We start from the raw sequence: 17,565 nt of genomic DNA, 5'->3' as shown, positions 1-17,565 counted from the left end.
ACTACCATGTTGCAATACATTGTACAGTGGATCACGTCTGCACCGAGCAGATGCGCAGAGGGTTGAAACAGTGCTTGCCTAGTCTGCTGACAAAGATTTTTTTGCGAGTTTTATTTTGAAGTTGTTATTCACAATGTACTGTTTTACAAGGGAAAAATGAGGTGCCTGTCTTATTCTGTTCTTTCAGATTTCATTGCGTCAGGGACGCGGGACACACACCTATCAACATCACTGACACACACACACACACACACACAGTGAGCTGTGTCTCTTAAATGAATATAGGGAAACAGAGTGGGAGATTACCCTGACAGTCTTTCCATGCTAAATCTTCTTACTGCAGCCCCCGGTGAGATAAATATAGACAACTTGGTACGCTCTCAGTTTTTTCCCCCCTATAAACTCTCTGATTTCAATGTGCAGGCTCCGACATGGCACTGTTTGATAACACTTTGACGATGCATGCATTCAGGCAGTGCAATCAACTTTTGTATCCAACTGATTTCTGCGTGGTGACCATTGCAGTAACCCGTTATGCTGTGTTTATTATTGTGGATATACTGTTGACTCTGTAACTAAATGTGTTAACCAAAATATTAGAAACAACTGTCTGTATGACATAAAAATAATACCTCTCCCACAGTGTGAACGAAAAACAATCACTCTCCATTTTAGGACTACTCAAAGATGCCGCAATACCTTCCAAGGTTGATAACACGCTAGTAGTGTCACACTACAGCTTTAGCGTCTAATGTTACTCTGTCCCGACATGTTGACTCAAGGATGTTGATTGCACTGACCCCTTAAACTGCAGAACATTCTGTCCTACACTCCCCTAAAGTTTGTCTTGGTGTATTCAACTTGCACGCATGCTACGGTGCAGTATTACCGTCTCGGACTCAATGAACTTTGGGAGTAGCTGCAAGTGCATCATCATTGTATGCATTATTTGGAATTCCAAAGTAATAGAAAGACTCCGGTTAGAGTGGTTAGCATGTTGGCCACACAATCAGGAGATCGGGAAGATCTGGGTTTGACTCTCCTTTGGGCATCTCTGTGTGGAGTTTGCATGTTCCCCCCGTGCGTGCGTGGGTTTTCTCCGGGTACTCCGGTTTCCTCCCACATTCCAAAAACATGCATGTTAGGTTAATTGGTGACTCTAAATTGTCCATATGTATGAATGTGAGTGTGAATGGTTGTTTGTCTATATGTGCCCTGTGATTGGCTGGCGACCAGTCCGGGGTGTACCCCGCCTCTCGCCCGAAGTCAGCTGGGATAGGCTCCAGCATCCGCGACCCTAGTGAGGGTAGAAGATATAGAAGATAGACGGATGGATGGATAGAAAGACTCCTTACAGGCTTGTGTAACTGGGTCACATATCTAGCCTCAATTCTGTCTGCAGACCAGACATAATGCATTTTCGCAAAAACAAGCGAGGTGCGTTTTTAATATCCATTTACTCTAAAGCCTCAAAAAAGCGACATGTTTAAGAAAAACAATTATCAGAGCTACCCTGTGGCAAAGCATGTTTCCCCTTTCACATCATAAAAGAAAAGTGCCGTTGCTAAAGGAAGAGGATGCCTGACACTGGCAGATTTGTCGGAGCACAAGCAGAGAGTACAACAGTTAATAACCAGGGGGAAAAATTGCCATGTTACCAAGGCAACAGGGACATTGTGTTAAACATTCCCATCACGGTGATTAAAGAACCTGAATGGAATGAGCAGCATATTGATCATGTTTAAAAGAACTGAGGCTTGTGTTGTGTTTTGACCAAGGACTGTGTAATTGCACTGTGCTCAAAAATGGTCTGATATGTTTTGTGTTGTGCTAAAGTGATTACAGGCGTATCTTCTCTCTCTCTGTGGTTTGACTGCAGAACGTGCACGCCCTGCTAACCTTATGCAGTAGTAACAAGAAATCAGCAGTATACTCACCTTTCCTGTTTGTGTCTGCCTTGTGTCAAAGCAATTCAAAGGCTGGAAGTGAAAAAAGTGGCATGTACCAAGACGAGCCATTTTGTAAAAACTGCCTTATTGAACAAATAGTTGATTCTGAGGAGCCTTTAAATGGGAACCAACTACTGGTATGGTCCCATTAGTCCTAAAAATTCAGGCGACCCATTGTATATACAGTGGATTGAGAGCATACATCCGAATTAACTAAACAACGACTATCAGAAGAAAATACAAGATTTTGTTGTAGGCCAGCCAGAGCCCAGACTTAAATCCAATTAAAGATATGTATATGACATTGGTGGCGCCCTCTATGGTTTGTCCTCAAAATGCTTTGGAAGGCATTCTAGTATACATGTAATACAGATATCCTGTGAGTTTTACAATTATTAGACGAACGGTCAATGACTTATGGACAATTAGTTGCCAAGTCCTGCCCGTGCCCCTCAAAGACGTTTGGTTTTGTGGCAGTCATATTTTTCATCCGATTTTGCTCAAATTTTACATGCAAGTGTGTACCAGATTTTGTGGCAATCCAGTTAAACACCCTAAAGTTACAATGGGTGTTTTAAGCACATTAAACTGTAATCTGACTTTTGGGGTCAAAATACGGGGTCTAATAACTGCACCACCACATGCACAGTTTCTCCAAGGATTTTTTTGAAGCTATGGTGGTGGGCTGCATGGGAGGGTGGACTGTTGCCACTGTGTCGTGCCGCTGCTGTGTCTTTTTTTTAATCATTATGACAAATAATTTTTATGACTTATTTATTAACTTTTTTCAACAAGCAATACCTGAACCGAGAACATTGCAAAACTGTTAATTTAATGGCAAAGTTGCTGAGAGCACTTAAAGTCAGAGTCTAAAATGTCGAGCCTCCTTTTGTTACCTGACCTATTTAGGAGGTGAAAGGAGAGGCGAGCAATTTTTATGTGACCGCCAACATATAAATTGCACTTTATTTACAAAGCACATCTCCACTCAGCGTGCTCATTTTTCATTAAATAAAGACGTTATGTTGGAATAGAACACTTATAATAGGCCTGTCATGATAATCAGTAGATCAGTTAATCGCACGATAAATAAAAACAAACTCAATTTTGCCGGCCTCAATATATTGACATGTGCATGCATGTTTGTTTTCCTCGTCTCTCTCTTTCTCTACCAAACAGACTGCATGACAAGAGGGTTCACTCCATGCATCTGTCTCAACACCTTGGCGCGTTGGTTCTATAGAGGAATGAACGGAGTGAGTGAACCCTCATGTCAGTCATTCAGTCTCTTTGTCCCTGTGAGGAAAGGTGCACTATGTGCTAGCGACTACAGTACTTGCTAGCTGTGTGTGTTGTGTGCCACACAATCGAATACTTTCTTCATGCTTGTTGTGTATAAAACATGATCTGATGTCAATTTCGGCCCATTTTCATATCGTCATTTTGTGACATAAAAAAGCTTTTGACAAAGTTAATGAAATAAATACAAAACGGTGGAATTTCCATTTCAGTGATTCCCAAAATATAACACCTCATTGTGCACCAAACGCATTTTGCTGCATTCAAAACATGTACTTTGACCAAACTCAGACAAAACATTACACCCCATACACTGGTATTGATAGGCTTAGCCTGTGACAAGCTGTTGTCAATTGACTCCACCTTTTACGAACTATTTTTCATTCTCACAATAATAAGGAACAAACTGGTCGCATACTTTATTCTGGTCGCACATGCCGAAGTGCCAACGGGGCAGACAGGCGATTCCAGTGCATGTTTATCAAAATAAAGCATGAAACATTTTTATGATATTGTAAATTGTTTTCAAACTAATTGTGGTCAATATGTGCATAGGTAATAATCTATATATGTATCTATATAGCATATACAGTATATCCATTCATCTATTACTTAACATTGTTTTCAGGTGTGGCAGTTTTTATTCTGCTGTGGCGGTTCGCCACGATCAATTACATGTAGCAGAAACCCTGACGTGGTTTATTTGTCAGAAAAATAATAGCACAGTAGGTGTGCATGTTTTGAAAAAATGCCTCCCTTTTGTGTGTAGCGGTTCAGAGTAGAAGGGTTTGCCTACACCCATCGGTGCAGTCACCACATGCACAAGAGATGGCCTTACAATTGGACCAATACATATATTGCAGAGAATTAAGATATGTGGTGATTCAAAGCCTTTTACACAAAAATCCAACAAAATTGCAGCATCAATCTGACATTTTGTCACCTGTGACAGAAAAGAGAGATGTTGCCTCAATGACAACTCTGATACTACCACCTTTTTATAGGCATGGTGAGTAGGCGCTCCAACAAAGCATTTGTTTATTTTCTTATCTTTCCATGAGAAAACAACAACTTTTCCCAATGAATAGAACTGGTTATATGTCACTCCACTAGGTTATGAAACACGTTTTGAAATGTTTTATTGTGGTCCATCTTTCAGAATTCGAAAAGCTGAAAAACAGGGTATTTTTTTGTGTGCACTTTTTACAAACACTTTATATTGCTAGTGTACACCACGATGTCCTGCATTCAACTGCTGCCATTTGTTTTTAACTACAGCAGATGGGTGGGTGGCTTTCATACTCAATGCAACTATTAAGCTGTCATCCAGCACAGCTCAATGATACACTTTGTCAACGACGAGTTGGTAGCAGAACGTTTAGTCTTTCTATTAGTCTTGAAACTTGTCTTGTTTGCTCCAGCTTGAGTTGCACAAAAGGTACTTCAAACCCAAGAACTCAGGACACAAGTGTGTGAGTGTGTGTCCCTCTCTCCCACGTTGCAACACAAAGGGGGCAGATTTAGTGCGCACATAGCAACAAGCCCTGATTGGCTGAGGAGCCTGAGTACAGTTCCAGCTGAGGAGAACCCTTCCTCTGTTTTGTGAACTCTGCTGCCATTGTCGTTCTTCATGCTTGCAAACACACAACGTCACAACACCTTCTCCTCTCTCACACCCGCGATTGTTAACCACAAACAGCTGTTGTTTGCCAGCGGAGCAACAACACACACCACTGAAGTCACATGGCAAACAAGCTGCGAGCCACTCGGGGGAAAAAAAGTTTATCATCATGAGACAACAGACACAACTCGGCTGTAGGCAAAGTTTTCCGCAAAACCTCACCCAGACCCAGGCAGTTTTCTACTCTGGTTTAAGATCAACACAATAAATGGGAAAAATCCTTATTAAAATGCATTTACTTAAACAACTTTCTGAGATTCTGAAGAAACAGTATTGTATGATGCTTTAACACACAAGCTGGCAACATATTGGTGTGTGTGTGTGTACGGTTTTACCCTAACAATACACCAGCTGACTTGATTTCCCCCAACAGGATGAGCTGGTTGGCAAGTTTGATGAATACTCTCCCGAATAGTAACCTAAGACAAAAGTTCAACCTGAGAAGGCTTCTATGTCCCAGTCAATCCAGTGGGGATGTGAGGAATTTAGCCTATTTTGGCAAAACACACACGAGGCTAAAAAGGCTCGTGATGTTGTTGTAGTACACTGCCTTGTTGGTAAGACACAGTATGCCTCTCTGTCATCAACAGCCATAGCAACTGATGGCCATCAGTGAGCTACTTAAAACCAAATTTATTCAGATAAACTGCTCAGAACCTACAATGAGACCAGCAGCAATGAGGCAGCAAATAAAATTATAACTAGGGGTGTAATGGTACGCCTCAATCACGGCACAGTACATTCCTCCGTTTTAAGGTCACGGTATGGTTCATTTTCAGCACAGTAAGGGAACAAAATGCAAAACATGAAACTGCTTCGCTTTTGTTTGAAGAGCTAAAATGTTTTTTTAGAAAATGAAAGTTCCTTATTGGCTGAAGTACAAAATTAACAACTGCAGCCCATGAAATCCATTTGATATTAAGTAATTTCAAATGTTTTTTTTCCTGTTGTAATTTTTTAGAATTCAGTCCATTATTTAAATGCAAAAATTCTTACATTTACTGATGCAAGACATCACTGGACAATTTTGCCCAGTAATTCAGAAGCGGATGGAGCTTGGCTACCTTTTCTAATGGGATGTCTGCCACTGCAAACATTTCTACAAAATCCTCAACAAACTGTAATGCCCGTGCTTATGGTTAAGGAAGACACAGTCACTGATGCAATTCCACTTGTAATGCAAGATATTTTTATGACACCCTTATTTGGTTTGCACAATTGGATAGGATGTGGCGCTCTTATTTTGAAGGCCAGAAGTGTATTGTGTGTGTTGAGAATGTAGAATGGAAGACAAGATCGGAGCAAGAATAAACATACCCCTCGCCTTATTTCACTGAAAACGTGTGTGGGCATCGCAAAACGCTCGCTTACATTAACAAGAGAGACAACACGTCGTAAAAGACACAAAACCGCACTTAGCATCCTCTGCGAAACAAAGCTAACCCAGCTGGCTTCCATTCACGGGTTTTTCCGCAAGCCTTCGCCGGTGCTTCAGGATGTGGTATCAACATGTTTCGTTCGGGAGGGAGATTAGTGTTTGTAATGACATTGCACCTCGATTGAGTGATCCGTCAGGGAAATACTTCCCCACACAAATGTTCGTTCTCGTCACAATGACCCGTTCGGGAGAGAGAGGGAGGAGACAATCAAACACATGCACGTCAATATGTCGAGGCCGGCAAAATTATCAACTTATTTATTTATTGTGTGGTTAATTGATTTATTGATTTATAGATTATCGTGACAGGCCTACATATAGACAAACAACCATTCACACTCACATTCACATCTACAGAAAATTTAGAGTCTGCAATGAACTTAACATACCTGTTTTTGGGTAAGCGGGATGAAGTCGGAATACCTGGTGAAACATCACGCAAAGCACAGGGAGAACATGCCAATTCCACAGAGAATGCAGATTTTCTGACTATGAGGCAGACGTGCTAAACACTACCCCACCGTGCTGCCTGTTTAACAAAATATTTTGGGAAAATAATAAGGTGAAATTGCTGTAAAGCTCAACTCTCACTCTAGAGTAGCCATAGGTAAACTGGAGAGAGATAAAGTGAACACCATGTTCCTGTGACATTTAATTTTTCAGAAGCTTTCATGAACTCTAACCATAATTGTTCAGAAAATGCCAAAGAATTATTGAAAGTGGCCCAAGTGTCTTTCTTATGAAGGTCAGGTTAGCTGATCTTTAAAAGACTGTTTCTCCCAAAAGATGTCTTGAAACACTATTGCCACTGAGTATAAACCACAGTGATTATTCAATACTGCTGAGTGTGTGTTATGCATATAAGAGTGAACGGGTGAAGCTGACATCATGACCCTGACATCCCTGCAGGCACACATTACAGCCAGAGCCCCAAAGCCCTTAATCAGGTGACAGAGGCCCTTTGCAAACTCATTGTTAAATGCATCTTATGTAATATGGAAGTGTAGCAAGCGAAGTAGGCCTGGGTGCAGAATGAGGATTACTAAACTGCACTCGTCAACAATCATGCATAAGCGTATTTAAGAAAATCGTCATCAGATTCAATATTCAGGTGAATGGACAGGATCGATAAAGGTTTTACCGTCCAAAGCAAGGTTCAGTCTGATAACGAGGGACTCCTCTTTGCCGTTTGTGTTCATGGTTGAAGCAGCGCATCAAATGGTGGCTCCAGCACACTAGGGCAGTAGGACATGCACGTCTGAAACCAGAGCCAACCTCAAACGTGAACGCACGGGCCTTTGACCTTGCCTGCGCTGCGCTCATGCCAACTTCTAGAAAGGGGAGTCACAGTGAAGCAATTCAAGCGGCTCCACGGGCCATGAGGAAAGTGTGTCAGATGTGGCATTGACATATTGAGGCGGCGCTTGATGACTGTATGTGATTGCCTTAAGCCTCTTTTACATGGCCTGTAGAGGCCGGCTTTTTGACTGCTGGTCTGGCATGGTGAGAAAGACCCATCCAAAAAGCCACCTGTGTAAAAGGGGATTCAGTAATTTCAGGACTGGGGAGAGTACACATTGATATATATATTATTTCAATATATAATATATTTCAATTTCTATAGTCTCCGCTTCATATTTATTGGTGCAATACATCAATGGACAATTTTGCCCAGTAATTCAGAAATGGATGTAACCTTGCTAACTTTTCGAATGGGATGTCAGCCTCTACACACATTGTTACATTGTTACATTGTGAAACGCTCCTTACATTAAAGTGGTAAAACACAAAGCGGTGAAAATATGTTAAGTTCCGGAGGAGGCGGTTTAGTGTTTGCAGTGATTCTGCCGCGATTGAGCGGTCCGCCACGTAAATACTTCCCCGCATGAATGTTCCTTCCTTCTCCTCACAGCATTTCATTCACATTACGGAAATTTCAGCGAGATTCCGTGTGTATCAGTAAATTCCGTTTTTATTGGCCAATTCCGCAATTCCGTTAACACGGAAATCATAGGGCCCTACATGCTGTCGTACGCGTGCAATGTGCAATGCTTCAATAGAATGCACCGTAGTGCGCAGTCACAGGAAAAACATGTCATCAACTCGGCTTTTTCCCGTTTATCATTCATCCCGGTATAAGTCATTTTCTATCAGTATAACAGTATATAAACATTATCACCCAACCCTACTAACAATACTGTAGGGTAAAGTCAACATCTTCATTTTACATTTTAAATAGCAGCAGCAGCAGTGGTGGTCGGTTCACGTTTGCTTTGAGGCATTGACTGAACTGAATTGAACACGCACAGCATTTGCTCCGAGTGGCAGCTGCTGGAGGCAATTATAAACGGGATCGCTCTGATTCCCAGAGAGCTTGTCACTCCACCTACGTGCAGATTGACGTGGAAACTTGAAAGTGAACGCGCAAAATGCGTACCTGGAAAGCAGCAGAGCATACAAGCGTAATTAAAGGTTAAAATGTGCAGTGAGTACAAAAAAAAAAAATGCATGCATAGGGCCCTATGAAATCAGTTGTATCTTTCCCAAATTCCATTTTTTTCTGTTTTCATTTTAATTTTTACACTTATTTTACCACCATAAAGTGTGTGCTTTTTATGTCAGTGATTAAAATGTCTGTTAATTCAATGCACAAATCCTTACATTGAATGATGCAACACATGGACAATTTTGCCCAGCATTTCATAAACAGATGTACTTTGCTAACTTTTCAAATGGGAAATGGGATGTCAGCCCCTGCACACATTGCGATAAAATCCTCAACAAACTGTAAAGCCCGCGCTTTTGGTTAAGAAAGACCTAGTCACCGATGCAATTCCAAACACTTTATTAACATGTGGTAAACACAGTCATACAGCTTGAGTCGCACACACACAGCTGCAATAGCATGCTCTGCTAAAGTAAGCTAACCCAGCCATCTTCCACTCACGCTCGGTGACAAGTAAAAGAGATAGTTTCCAAGAGATTCTGCATTTAACAGTAGATTTTTTTTTTTGGCAAATTCCACGATTCCGTCCGCAATTCCATTCACGTGGAAATCCCTATTTACATGTTGGCAGGTCTGCGTTATTAATGGTCACTATTATCACAAGGTTGGGAAGTTCATTCAGGCTATTTCCTAAAACATTATACGTTAGGGAATATCAGCACACGCCTTCTTCGATCGAGACTTGAGAAACTTCAAATTACATCTCCCATTCCCAGTGTGCTGCCCTGTCAAAGATAAAAGGGAGAAAAAAAGCACTACCAATAAAAATCAACTGAGCACAAGGGGAAAAAAAGAACATTAACCTCAAGACTTACTGTCAACTGGAATGGAACGCAGATGAAAATCTACAGGATAAAGCGAAGGCAATTATCACTACCCACCCAAAAAAAACACTCAGGGCAGTTAGGTTGCTTGACGAGATGTATACGTGTGAATGGACAAAAGGGGATAGTAGTCTCAAATTTACTGAACCCTCACACTGTTGTTAATAAACAATGTGCTTGACGCCTCCGCAACGAGTCCCCAAGGTTGCTCTCTGTTAACAGAGTCTGTGTCTAACCATGTATCTTCTGTGAGAGAACCACTATATGGTCGCATTGGGAGAAAACAAAACCGGATAATTAACTGCCGGTTTTGGATTTTGCCTAATTAATTAGGATAAGCGTCTTTCCCGGGCTGCTACCTTTTTCTTCACCACAGATCCCTCTCATGCAAACACCCCCATTGGCTTCCATGATCCTCCTGACCCAATCACCTTCTGACCCTTCCCCCTTAAAATACCACATGCTAAGGGAAGACCTCGAAGCAGTAGGATGTGATGAAGGGTGTTGGGCAAATTTCCAAAAGAAGAGCAGCCATCTCTTATTATAGCGCAGAGTTGGGCCTGGTTGGAAGTTTTGTTTACTAGCTGAAGCAGGCCAAAAATGGCAGTAATTTTATGCACGTAGGTTAGTAGTTGGAGAAAACAAAATCAAGACAAAAGGATAGGGTTAGAAGGTAGAGTAATGGCAGCAATTCAACCCTGCATTCATCTATCTGACATTAGGGCCTAATATTAGATTGCACAGAAATACAGTATGATTAAAACATTGTAATATCCTTGTTTCAACTACCAATAAAAACAGACCAATTATTTATATTGCAACCACTTGATACCAGCATAATGGAATGACCATGCCAAAGACAACCCTAAATAAAGAAACCCTAAGAGAGATATTCGACCAACCACCATGTCCAGATGGTTCTTCCTGGTCCTGCAGTGCTGGCTTCTGGTTGGCTACGTGGACACACAGGAGCAATGACATCAATGTACGGGTGTGGCAAGCTGGCAGCAGAAAGGTGCTCCTGCTTTCAGCGTCAGTCAGTCCGCCACTAACACTTTAAACAATGAGCCTCAATTGTGTGTGGAGCACTGAGCATGTACTTCATCATCACTAAGCATGTCCACACTACATACATGAAATGTTCTATCGCTATGTAAGAGCATTACTGCACTGGGATGACCGGAGGGAGCCTAATCCCATGTAGCGACAACGCATGGCTAGGCTACTTTTTGATAGAACCTACAAACCAAAATGGCCAGCTCCATATGCTCGCAGGATTCAGTTAGCTTTTGAGTATGTTGAAGCCCTTAAAAGGCGATGAAATTGTTAAAATAATAGCAGTAAAGAAAAAATGAACAAGCAATGCAATTTCAAGAACGTTCCAAACAAAAGTTTAAGCACAAAGTTTCAATGTTAAAATTTTGCGCACCGATAATAACTATTTGCTTTGTCACCTGTAAAACAAATGTGTGATGTAGGATGTTTTCCTTTAAATTAATTTAATTGCAAAGCAAATCTTGACCAAAATGGAATTGGTGTGAGTGAGTTAAATGTGAAGAATATCAAAGTGGTCCCGCATGTTTTTCTGTATTTCTGTTTACGGTCCTAAGTGGAATATTCCTGCAAAAACGACTGAAATAACACAAATTCCCAGTTTCATGTAAACAACCCCTACACTTTACAGTGCACAGTCAAATGTTTTGTTGGGTGCAGCTCAGTAGGAAAATCGCAACAGTACCACCTGTGCTGCCTAAAGGTAAAAGAAACTTGATTATTTGCAGAAGAGCTGAATGAAGGAATATGTAGATGGGTTCAAGGTGAGCTAGACTTATGTGACAGAGGCGAGAGCACCTGTTGTTGCCTCCTGCTGCGGGATAAATCACTGGTAAAGACAACACGAGACTAGACAGGTGCAGCGCGGCCCAACGGTATACGTCACTCTGCGTTATCTGGGGCTCTTTGTCAGCGAGAGTGTATAGATCCGCTGATCCGCTCTCACATGAGTCTGGGACATCTCCGGGCAGCTGTAATCTGGCCGAGGACACGACAGAAGGTCGGCAGCAAGCAAAGGGACTGACTCCTCTTTCTAACGGCCCGATGCACAACACATTACCATACGAACATAACAAACAGTACAGCAAGGCGCTCCAATATGACCTGCTATGAGGTAATTTAGCCCTGCTTCTAATAGCAAGTCTAAAAGGGTGGGTGTGAGAGTGGCAGTTGAGGGTGTAACATAACAACAACTCCATCACCATGGCTCTTTTGTTCGGGAGATTCCATCGCATGACCTCATGCTACCCCTGAAATAAAGTCTTTATATGTTTGGAATGTAATCTTTGCAGTTAAGGTTGTGAGGAGAAATCCAATTACATTTTGATACCAGCAAATAACTTTTAAGGATATGGTGGAACATAAACATTTCAACGGCCTCAAGATTGTACAATTTGGAAACTGAACAAAATATGGGACAAAAGTTGAACGTGCGTTACAGACATCAAGCAAGACTTTCGCATACCGCTCAAGATCTCAGTTTTGCTAGTATCGAAGCGTGAGCTCTGTGAACATATTAACACTTTGGCTTTTTTGCCCCCCGTCCCTGGCTAAAAGGGGATTTGACACCTGATAGGACAAGCCCCATCTCTCTCCAACTGGTGTAAGCAAGCCAAGGGTGTTCTTTATAGGATCAGTAAAAAGCTGTCAGACGAGCAAAGTGGTTCAACATCGCAGTGGTGATTGGGGGCAATCAGTTGAACACCCACTCCCACACTGACCTGACTAATCGCTCAAGTCGCAGGAAAAAACAAGGGGAAGTCTGATGACTCTGGTTAGGTCTCTGAGAACAAGGTCGTCTCTTCTCCCTTGAATAATGCAACCATGGCCTACTAAATGCAACAAAGGGATGCCATATAATTCTTAATCGGGAAACAATATAAGGCGTTTTTGCTTAAATGCCAATTCTGATCCTGTGATCGGAACTTTTGCGTCATCATTACACAGTCTTCCTTTTAAGAATTCTTGATCTACCGGCCTGGCAACATTGATGTTCACTCAGCTGCCACTTCACGAGACACAGCTGCACAATATGATATCTGAATAAAAGAGCTGAATCTCTCATTTAAGATACCTTTCAGTAGTGGCTTTGCAAGTGGCTTTTGGATGGCATCACATTAAACTATGCCGTGTAAAGCCATAGGTGAGTCATAAAACACATGTAGGCCTGGACGATATATGGATTTTGTTGATTAATTCAAGCTTTTTGTTAATTTTTTTTTTAAACTTAATTTGAAAAAAATAAGAAAATGAAGAGTTTTTTTTCTCCTCATGTACAGCACAACTTCTGCCCCCAGGAGCTTCTGGAGCTCTGACCCCCATATACCTTAACAAAGATGCGCACACACACACCCACACACACACGCACACACACACCAGCATGGCTGTGGCTACAGAGAGTGAAAAGTTTGTTCCCAAGAAAGGACTAGTATTGCCAGGGGTACACAATCAGATGCATCTCCGTAAGAGTGGCATTATTTGAAACTGGAGATAACGAAAAATATCATTTTTCTTCAGATTCAGTCATGAGGGGATTCCTTGTTCATGTTTTTGAAAATGGCGCAGCTTGCAATGTGAATGTAAACAAGTCTGACTCCTTGCAAACTATATTTTTTAAAACAAAAGAACTGGCACTTTAATTCTATGAAAGAAATAGGTGTTATTTTTATTACGGTGATAAAATTGTTGATAAAATAAAAGCAAAACTTTTTTTTTGGAATTATCTCTGTCATTTGTACTTTTTGTTTTCTTTAAAAAGTAGTAAAACATTTGAGGGAAAAAAAATCGCAAATCTATTTTTTTCTGAAAAATTCTGTGATGCTATTTTTAGGCCATATCGTCCGTCCTACCGTAATGGGATTGCCATTTGCCAGTTGTTTACGATAACCGTTACTATTTATAAAATAAATTAACAAAGATTCCGAAATAATCCACCAAGTCAAAACACATGGTATGGTCGGTCAAATAAAGACATGTCATATAATTCATGCGATTGCTCCTGCCATGTGCGATACAGAGAGCAGAGGATAATTGTAAACATGCCACCGCATAGACCAAAATGGCATGCCATGAAAGAGTAATATAAATTCAGGCTAGTTTAATAAAAGAACAAGGTATTTACCTGTTCAATAAGAAATGTATCCTAAATGGCTTCTGTTGTACACAGTGGCTATATACTGTAGATAATAAATTAACTTAACTGTCTGGGGACACCCCCCATTATAATGGAAGGGGGAAACACGGAACTATATCATTTAATAATGGTAGTCATACCTGATTCTATTCTATCACCTCTTTAACGGCAATCTGAAACCCTGGATTTCTTTTCCACACCCACCTGAAGATGAATGCACATCAGTGCCAAACAAGACAGACATGTCCGGACAAGTCCCCCTCCTACCAAAAACTAGCCTAAGGTCCCTCAAACCATAACCACAGTGAACATGCTTGCTGTTCTCATCTATAGGCCCAAAGGCTACCAAGTAAACGCCTTCTTTCAGCAACATAGTAGCTTTCTCTGAGCAACACAGCAGTCAAGTGGATCCCGAGTACCCCCCACCCTAGGAATAGTATGTTCTCAATTAACAATAGCTGCCGGTCGTGGAGTAGACTTACTGCCAGCATCTACAGTACTGGCACAGGCTGTCATAATTAGAACATGGCAGCCGAGCACAGACAGCCAAGATGGCACGGTGATGGTACATCATGAGTGACGAGCAGACTGAGAGAGTTATGACCGAGAACAACAGTGTCGTTTACATGACAACATTATCAATACGATCCGGATTCACCTGGAAACAACTTAATACACTGTAATTTAACTGCCGGGCCAGTACCATGCCCATTAACTGTTTGCACTTCCCGGACTTTTAATAATCTAGTCGGCGTATATATTTTTCGTGAGGATTTGAACTATGGGAGTAATGTGTGTACAATTCAGGAGAGAAGCATTATCAAACTAATTATCTTAAAAGCCATTCATGAATAATGTGAAGGGGTAAGTCACTGTTGAAATAGTCCACTGCTGATGGGGATGTCATACAACTTCATGTCAAAAAATCCGAACTATCCCTTTAACTTTTAGTAATCTTCTGCATGATTAACTGCAGTTTGTAGTTTCTCTTTGGTAGCACTGACAACATTCATTGGATGAACCAATACTCAGATCATTGTGAAAGTCCAAGGAAATCAGTAAAATCAAAAGGAGAATTATAGAGTTACACGGGTTGGGAAAGTCCTCTGGAGCAATTTCCAAAGAAAAGTAGATTCCAAGATCATCAGTTCTAACAACTGTATATAAGGACAAGTTATTTGGATGTGTCACTACTTAAGGATATTGGTTAAGGTGTTCAGGAAGAACCCAGAAACCACCAAGGCTCCTGCCTGCCATGAACTGGATGGAAAGTTCCTGAACACCAATGTCACTGTCCACCAGTGAAGCCAGTTTTCACATTGTCATGAACGGGGAACATGCCAACCAAGATAGAAGCTTGTACCCAATTTACATTTTCAGCTGCCAATGTGGACAAGCCAAATGTCTTCTGGACAAAAGTTTGCTGATCAGATTAGACCAAGATTGAGCTACTCGGCCACAATGACAAGAAGCAGAAGTATGTCACAATCAAAACATTAAAAGCACAATAAAAACATGGAAGCGTTTTGCTAACATTTGGTACTTGGCACATGATTTACTGCACCTGTGGCGTCACTTACCAAAATATTCATTCATCCATATCTTATTCACCAACAAAGGGCAGAACCAGAACTTAGTGCACATGCTTGTTGTGTTACATCACAAAGTGACATTGCTATGTGAAAAGGGATCATTTTGACAATGTTGTTCTAGCCATTTTTAGGAGGCTGTGCCTGAGGCCACCAGTTATTAGGTTATACAACAACAAAAAAAAACATACAAAGAGAACATACAATCTGTCGTGACCAAACACCACAGCACATGACCGCCACTTTTGCTGTTCTATTATTCACAGATGCTGTGCTGCATTAGGAGGCTATAATTACACAAGAGTCAGTCAGTATGCACTTTATATTCTGGTCAGTCACATCATGAAGATGTCTGCTTCTATATAAAGGCAAGTAATGACATTAAAGGGGTGACAGTGGAGGCGCATGTTTATGCCCTGTTTGTGTTGAACGGTGGCATTACCAATATACCCTCGGCCTGTCAGCAGACTTGAGTGCAGTTTCATAACCTGCTCACAAAAACATAGGCTATCCTTGATTGACTGCAGCTAATCTCATCACAGCTGAGAACAGTGGACCTGCTTCACTGCTTTTAATGGTGTTGTCACCAACAGCCACCATGTACAATCAATCACACAAGAGCTTATGTAAAAATGTCGATCAGGGCAGGACACGAATGCTAGGGCACCCTCTGCAAATGAACGCAGAAGTAACACAAACGAGGGTGTCCCCCCCCCCCTCTCGTCTGTCCCGGTTTCCCCTCCTTGCCGCTACAGACATGTAAACAGGTTGCTGAGCATAAGGCAAGGGCGCCTAGTTTCCACAACAGGGGTGGCTTGTCAGGAACATTTTTTTTAGCAGCAGAGCCTGTCAAAACAAGAGCGTGCCAGCGTGCGCCAAAATAAGAAAAAGAGGCATAGAAGCGGAGCAGCAAAAAACGGTGTCCTCATTTGTTTATTTGTGTGGGTCATCCTTTGTTAATTTTCATAACTGGTGACCAGGATCACCAGCTGTTACATCACTCTTTGCCCTGAATCCCCTGTGAGGAAAAACATGTCCATTTTGGAGATGTGAGGTGTCTGATTTTTGGGGGGGGGTTAACCTACCTCGCTCGGCCTTCATGTTGTCCAGTGTCATCAGGGGATATCTCGCTTGCTTCTTGTCTTCAACAGCAACAGTGGAGGAGCCCTTTTTAGAGCCCGAACCTGCCTTATTATTAGCTAGGCAGTGCGGTGCAGCCCTGACTGCCCCTATCCCGCAACAAAGCGTCGCTTTGTTAGCATGCTACTACTGTACGATTACATCGCAGTGGGTTGTTCAAAAAATAAAGACACCTGAGAAGGTGGTGATTGCTTTATGAAGCACGACTAATTTAACTAGCAAGATGGCTATAATACATAAGACAGCCCCTTTTAAACACCGGAGCCATATTTACGTCGCTTTACATACATGCATGCATACATGCAAGTCAGCTGTGTTGACAACACAAACAATGACTGGCTAGCACTAGCTCGCCTACAAACGACTATGTTGTCGCCTTATCGAGCTGTCCTCCAAGACACTCTGGTCGTCGCCATTTAGTTAACAAGTGTTGCCTTCTTTTGTCATGTTGTCATTACAACTTTTCTTCTCCAACACGACAACACAACAGCTCGACTTGACGCGCACTCAAAAACAAAGCTAACGTCCGCTGGCACGAGAGCTAACTTAAAACGCTAAACGAGCGACAGATAAAAGAGTAAGCGGGATTCTTTGGATGTAAACTCCGATGAAAGAAACTGTGAGTCTTCCTCGTCGTGATGCTTACAGTCCGACCCTCCTCCTCCTCCTTCTTCTTCTTCCACACCTCCTCACCACCAACGCCACCATCATCATCACTCCTCCGTGGGCTCTTCCTCCTCCCCACGGCTTGTCAAAACAGCTCTTGTCACGTGTCCCAACAACAACCCCCTCTGATCGTCACTTCCCTCCTAAAAAAATCAACACAGACTCACAGCCATGGCAACGAAACCGTCAAAAACTTAAAATAAAAGTACCATAGCGTATGTAACACTGTTTCCTGTGACGTTTGCTACAAGTACCATAACAAAGACGTGGCTCCTATCTGCAAGCTG

General features: G+C 41.8%; 1 protein-coding gene across 1 annotated transcript in view; it reads right to left on the bottom strand.

Annotated features, from left to right (window-relative positions):
• The window catches only part of atosa (atos homolog A), a 38,402-nt gene extending 20,837 nt beyond the window's left edge, over positions 1 to 17,565 (bottom strand). The window contains exon 1 of the mRNA XM_054770127.1: positions 16,558 to 17,565. Within this exon, the coding sequence (XP_054626102.1) occupies positions 16,558 to 16,588 (31 nt within the window). The 5' untranslated portion in view covers positions 16,589 to 17,565. The remainder of the gene's footprint in view (positions 1 to 16,557) is intronic.

Source organism: Dunckerocampus dactyliophorus, chromosome 3 (genome assembly GCF_027744805.1).
Source record: "Dunckerocampus dactyliophorus isolate RoL2022-P2 chromosome 3, RoL_Ddac_1.1, whole genome shotgun sequence".
In the NCBI taxonomy this organism is placed as follows: domain Eukaryota; kingdom Metazoa; phylum Chordata; class Actinopteri; order Syngnathiformes; family Syngnathidae; genus Dunckerocampus; species Dunckerocampus dactyliophorus.
The sequence above is the reverse complement of the archived record's forward strand: the minus strand, read 5'-3'. Positions and strand labels throughout refer to the sequence as shown.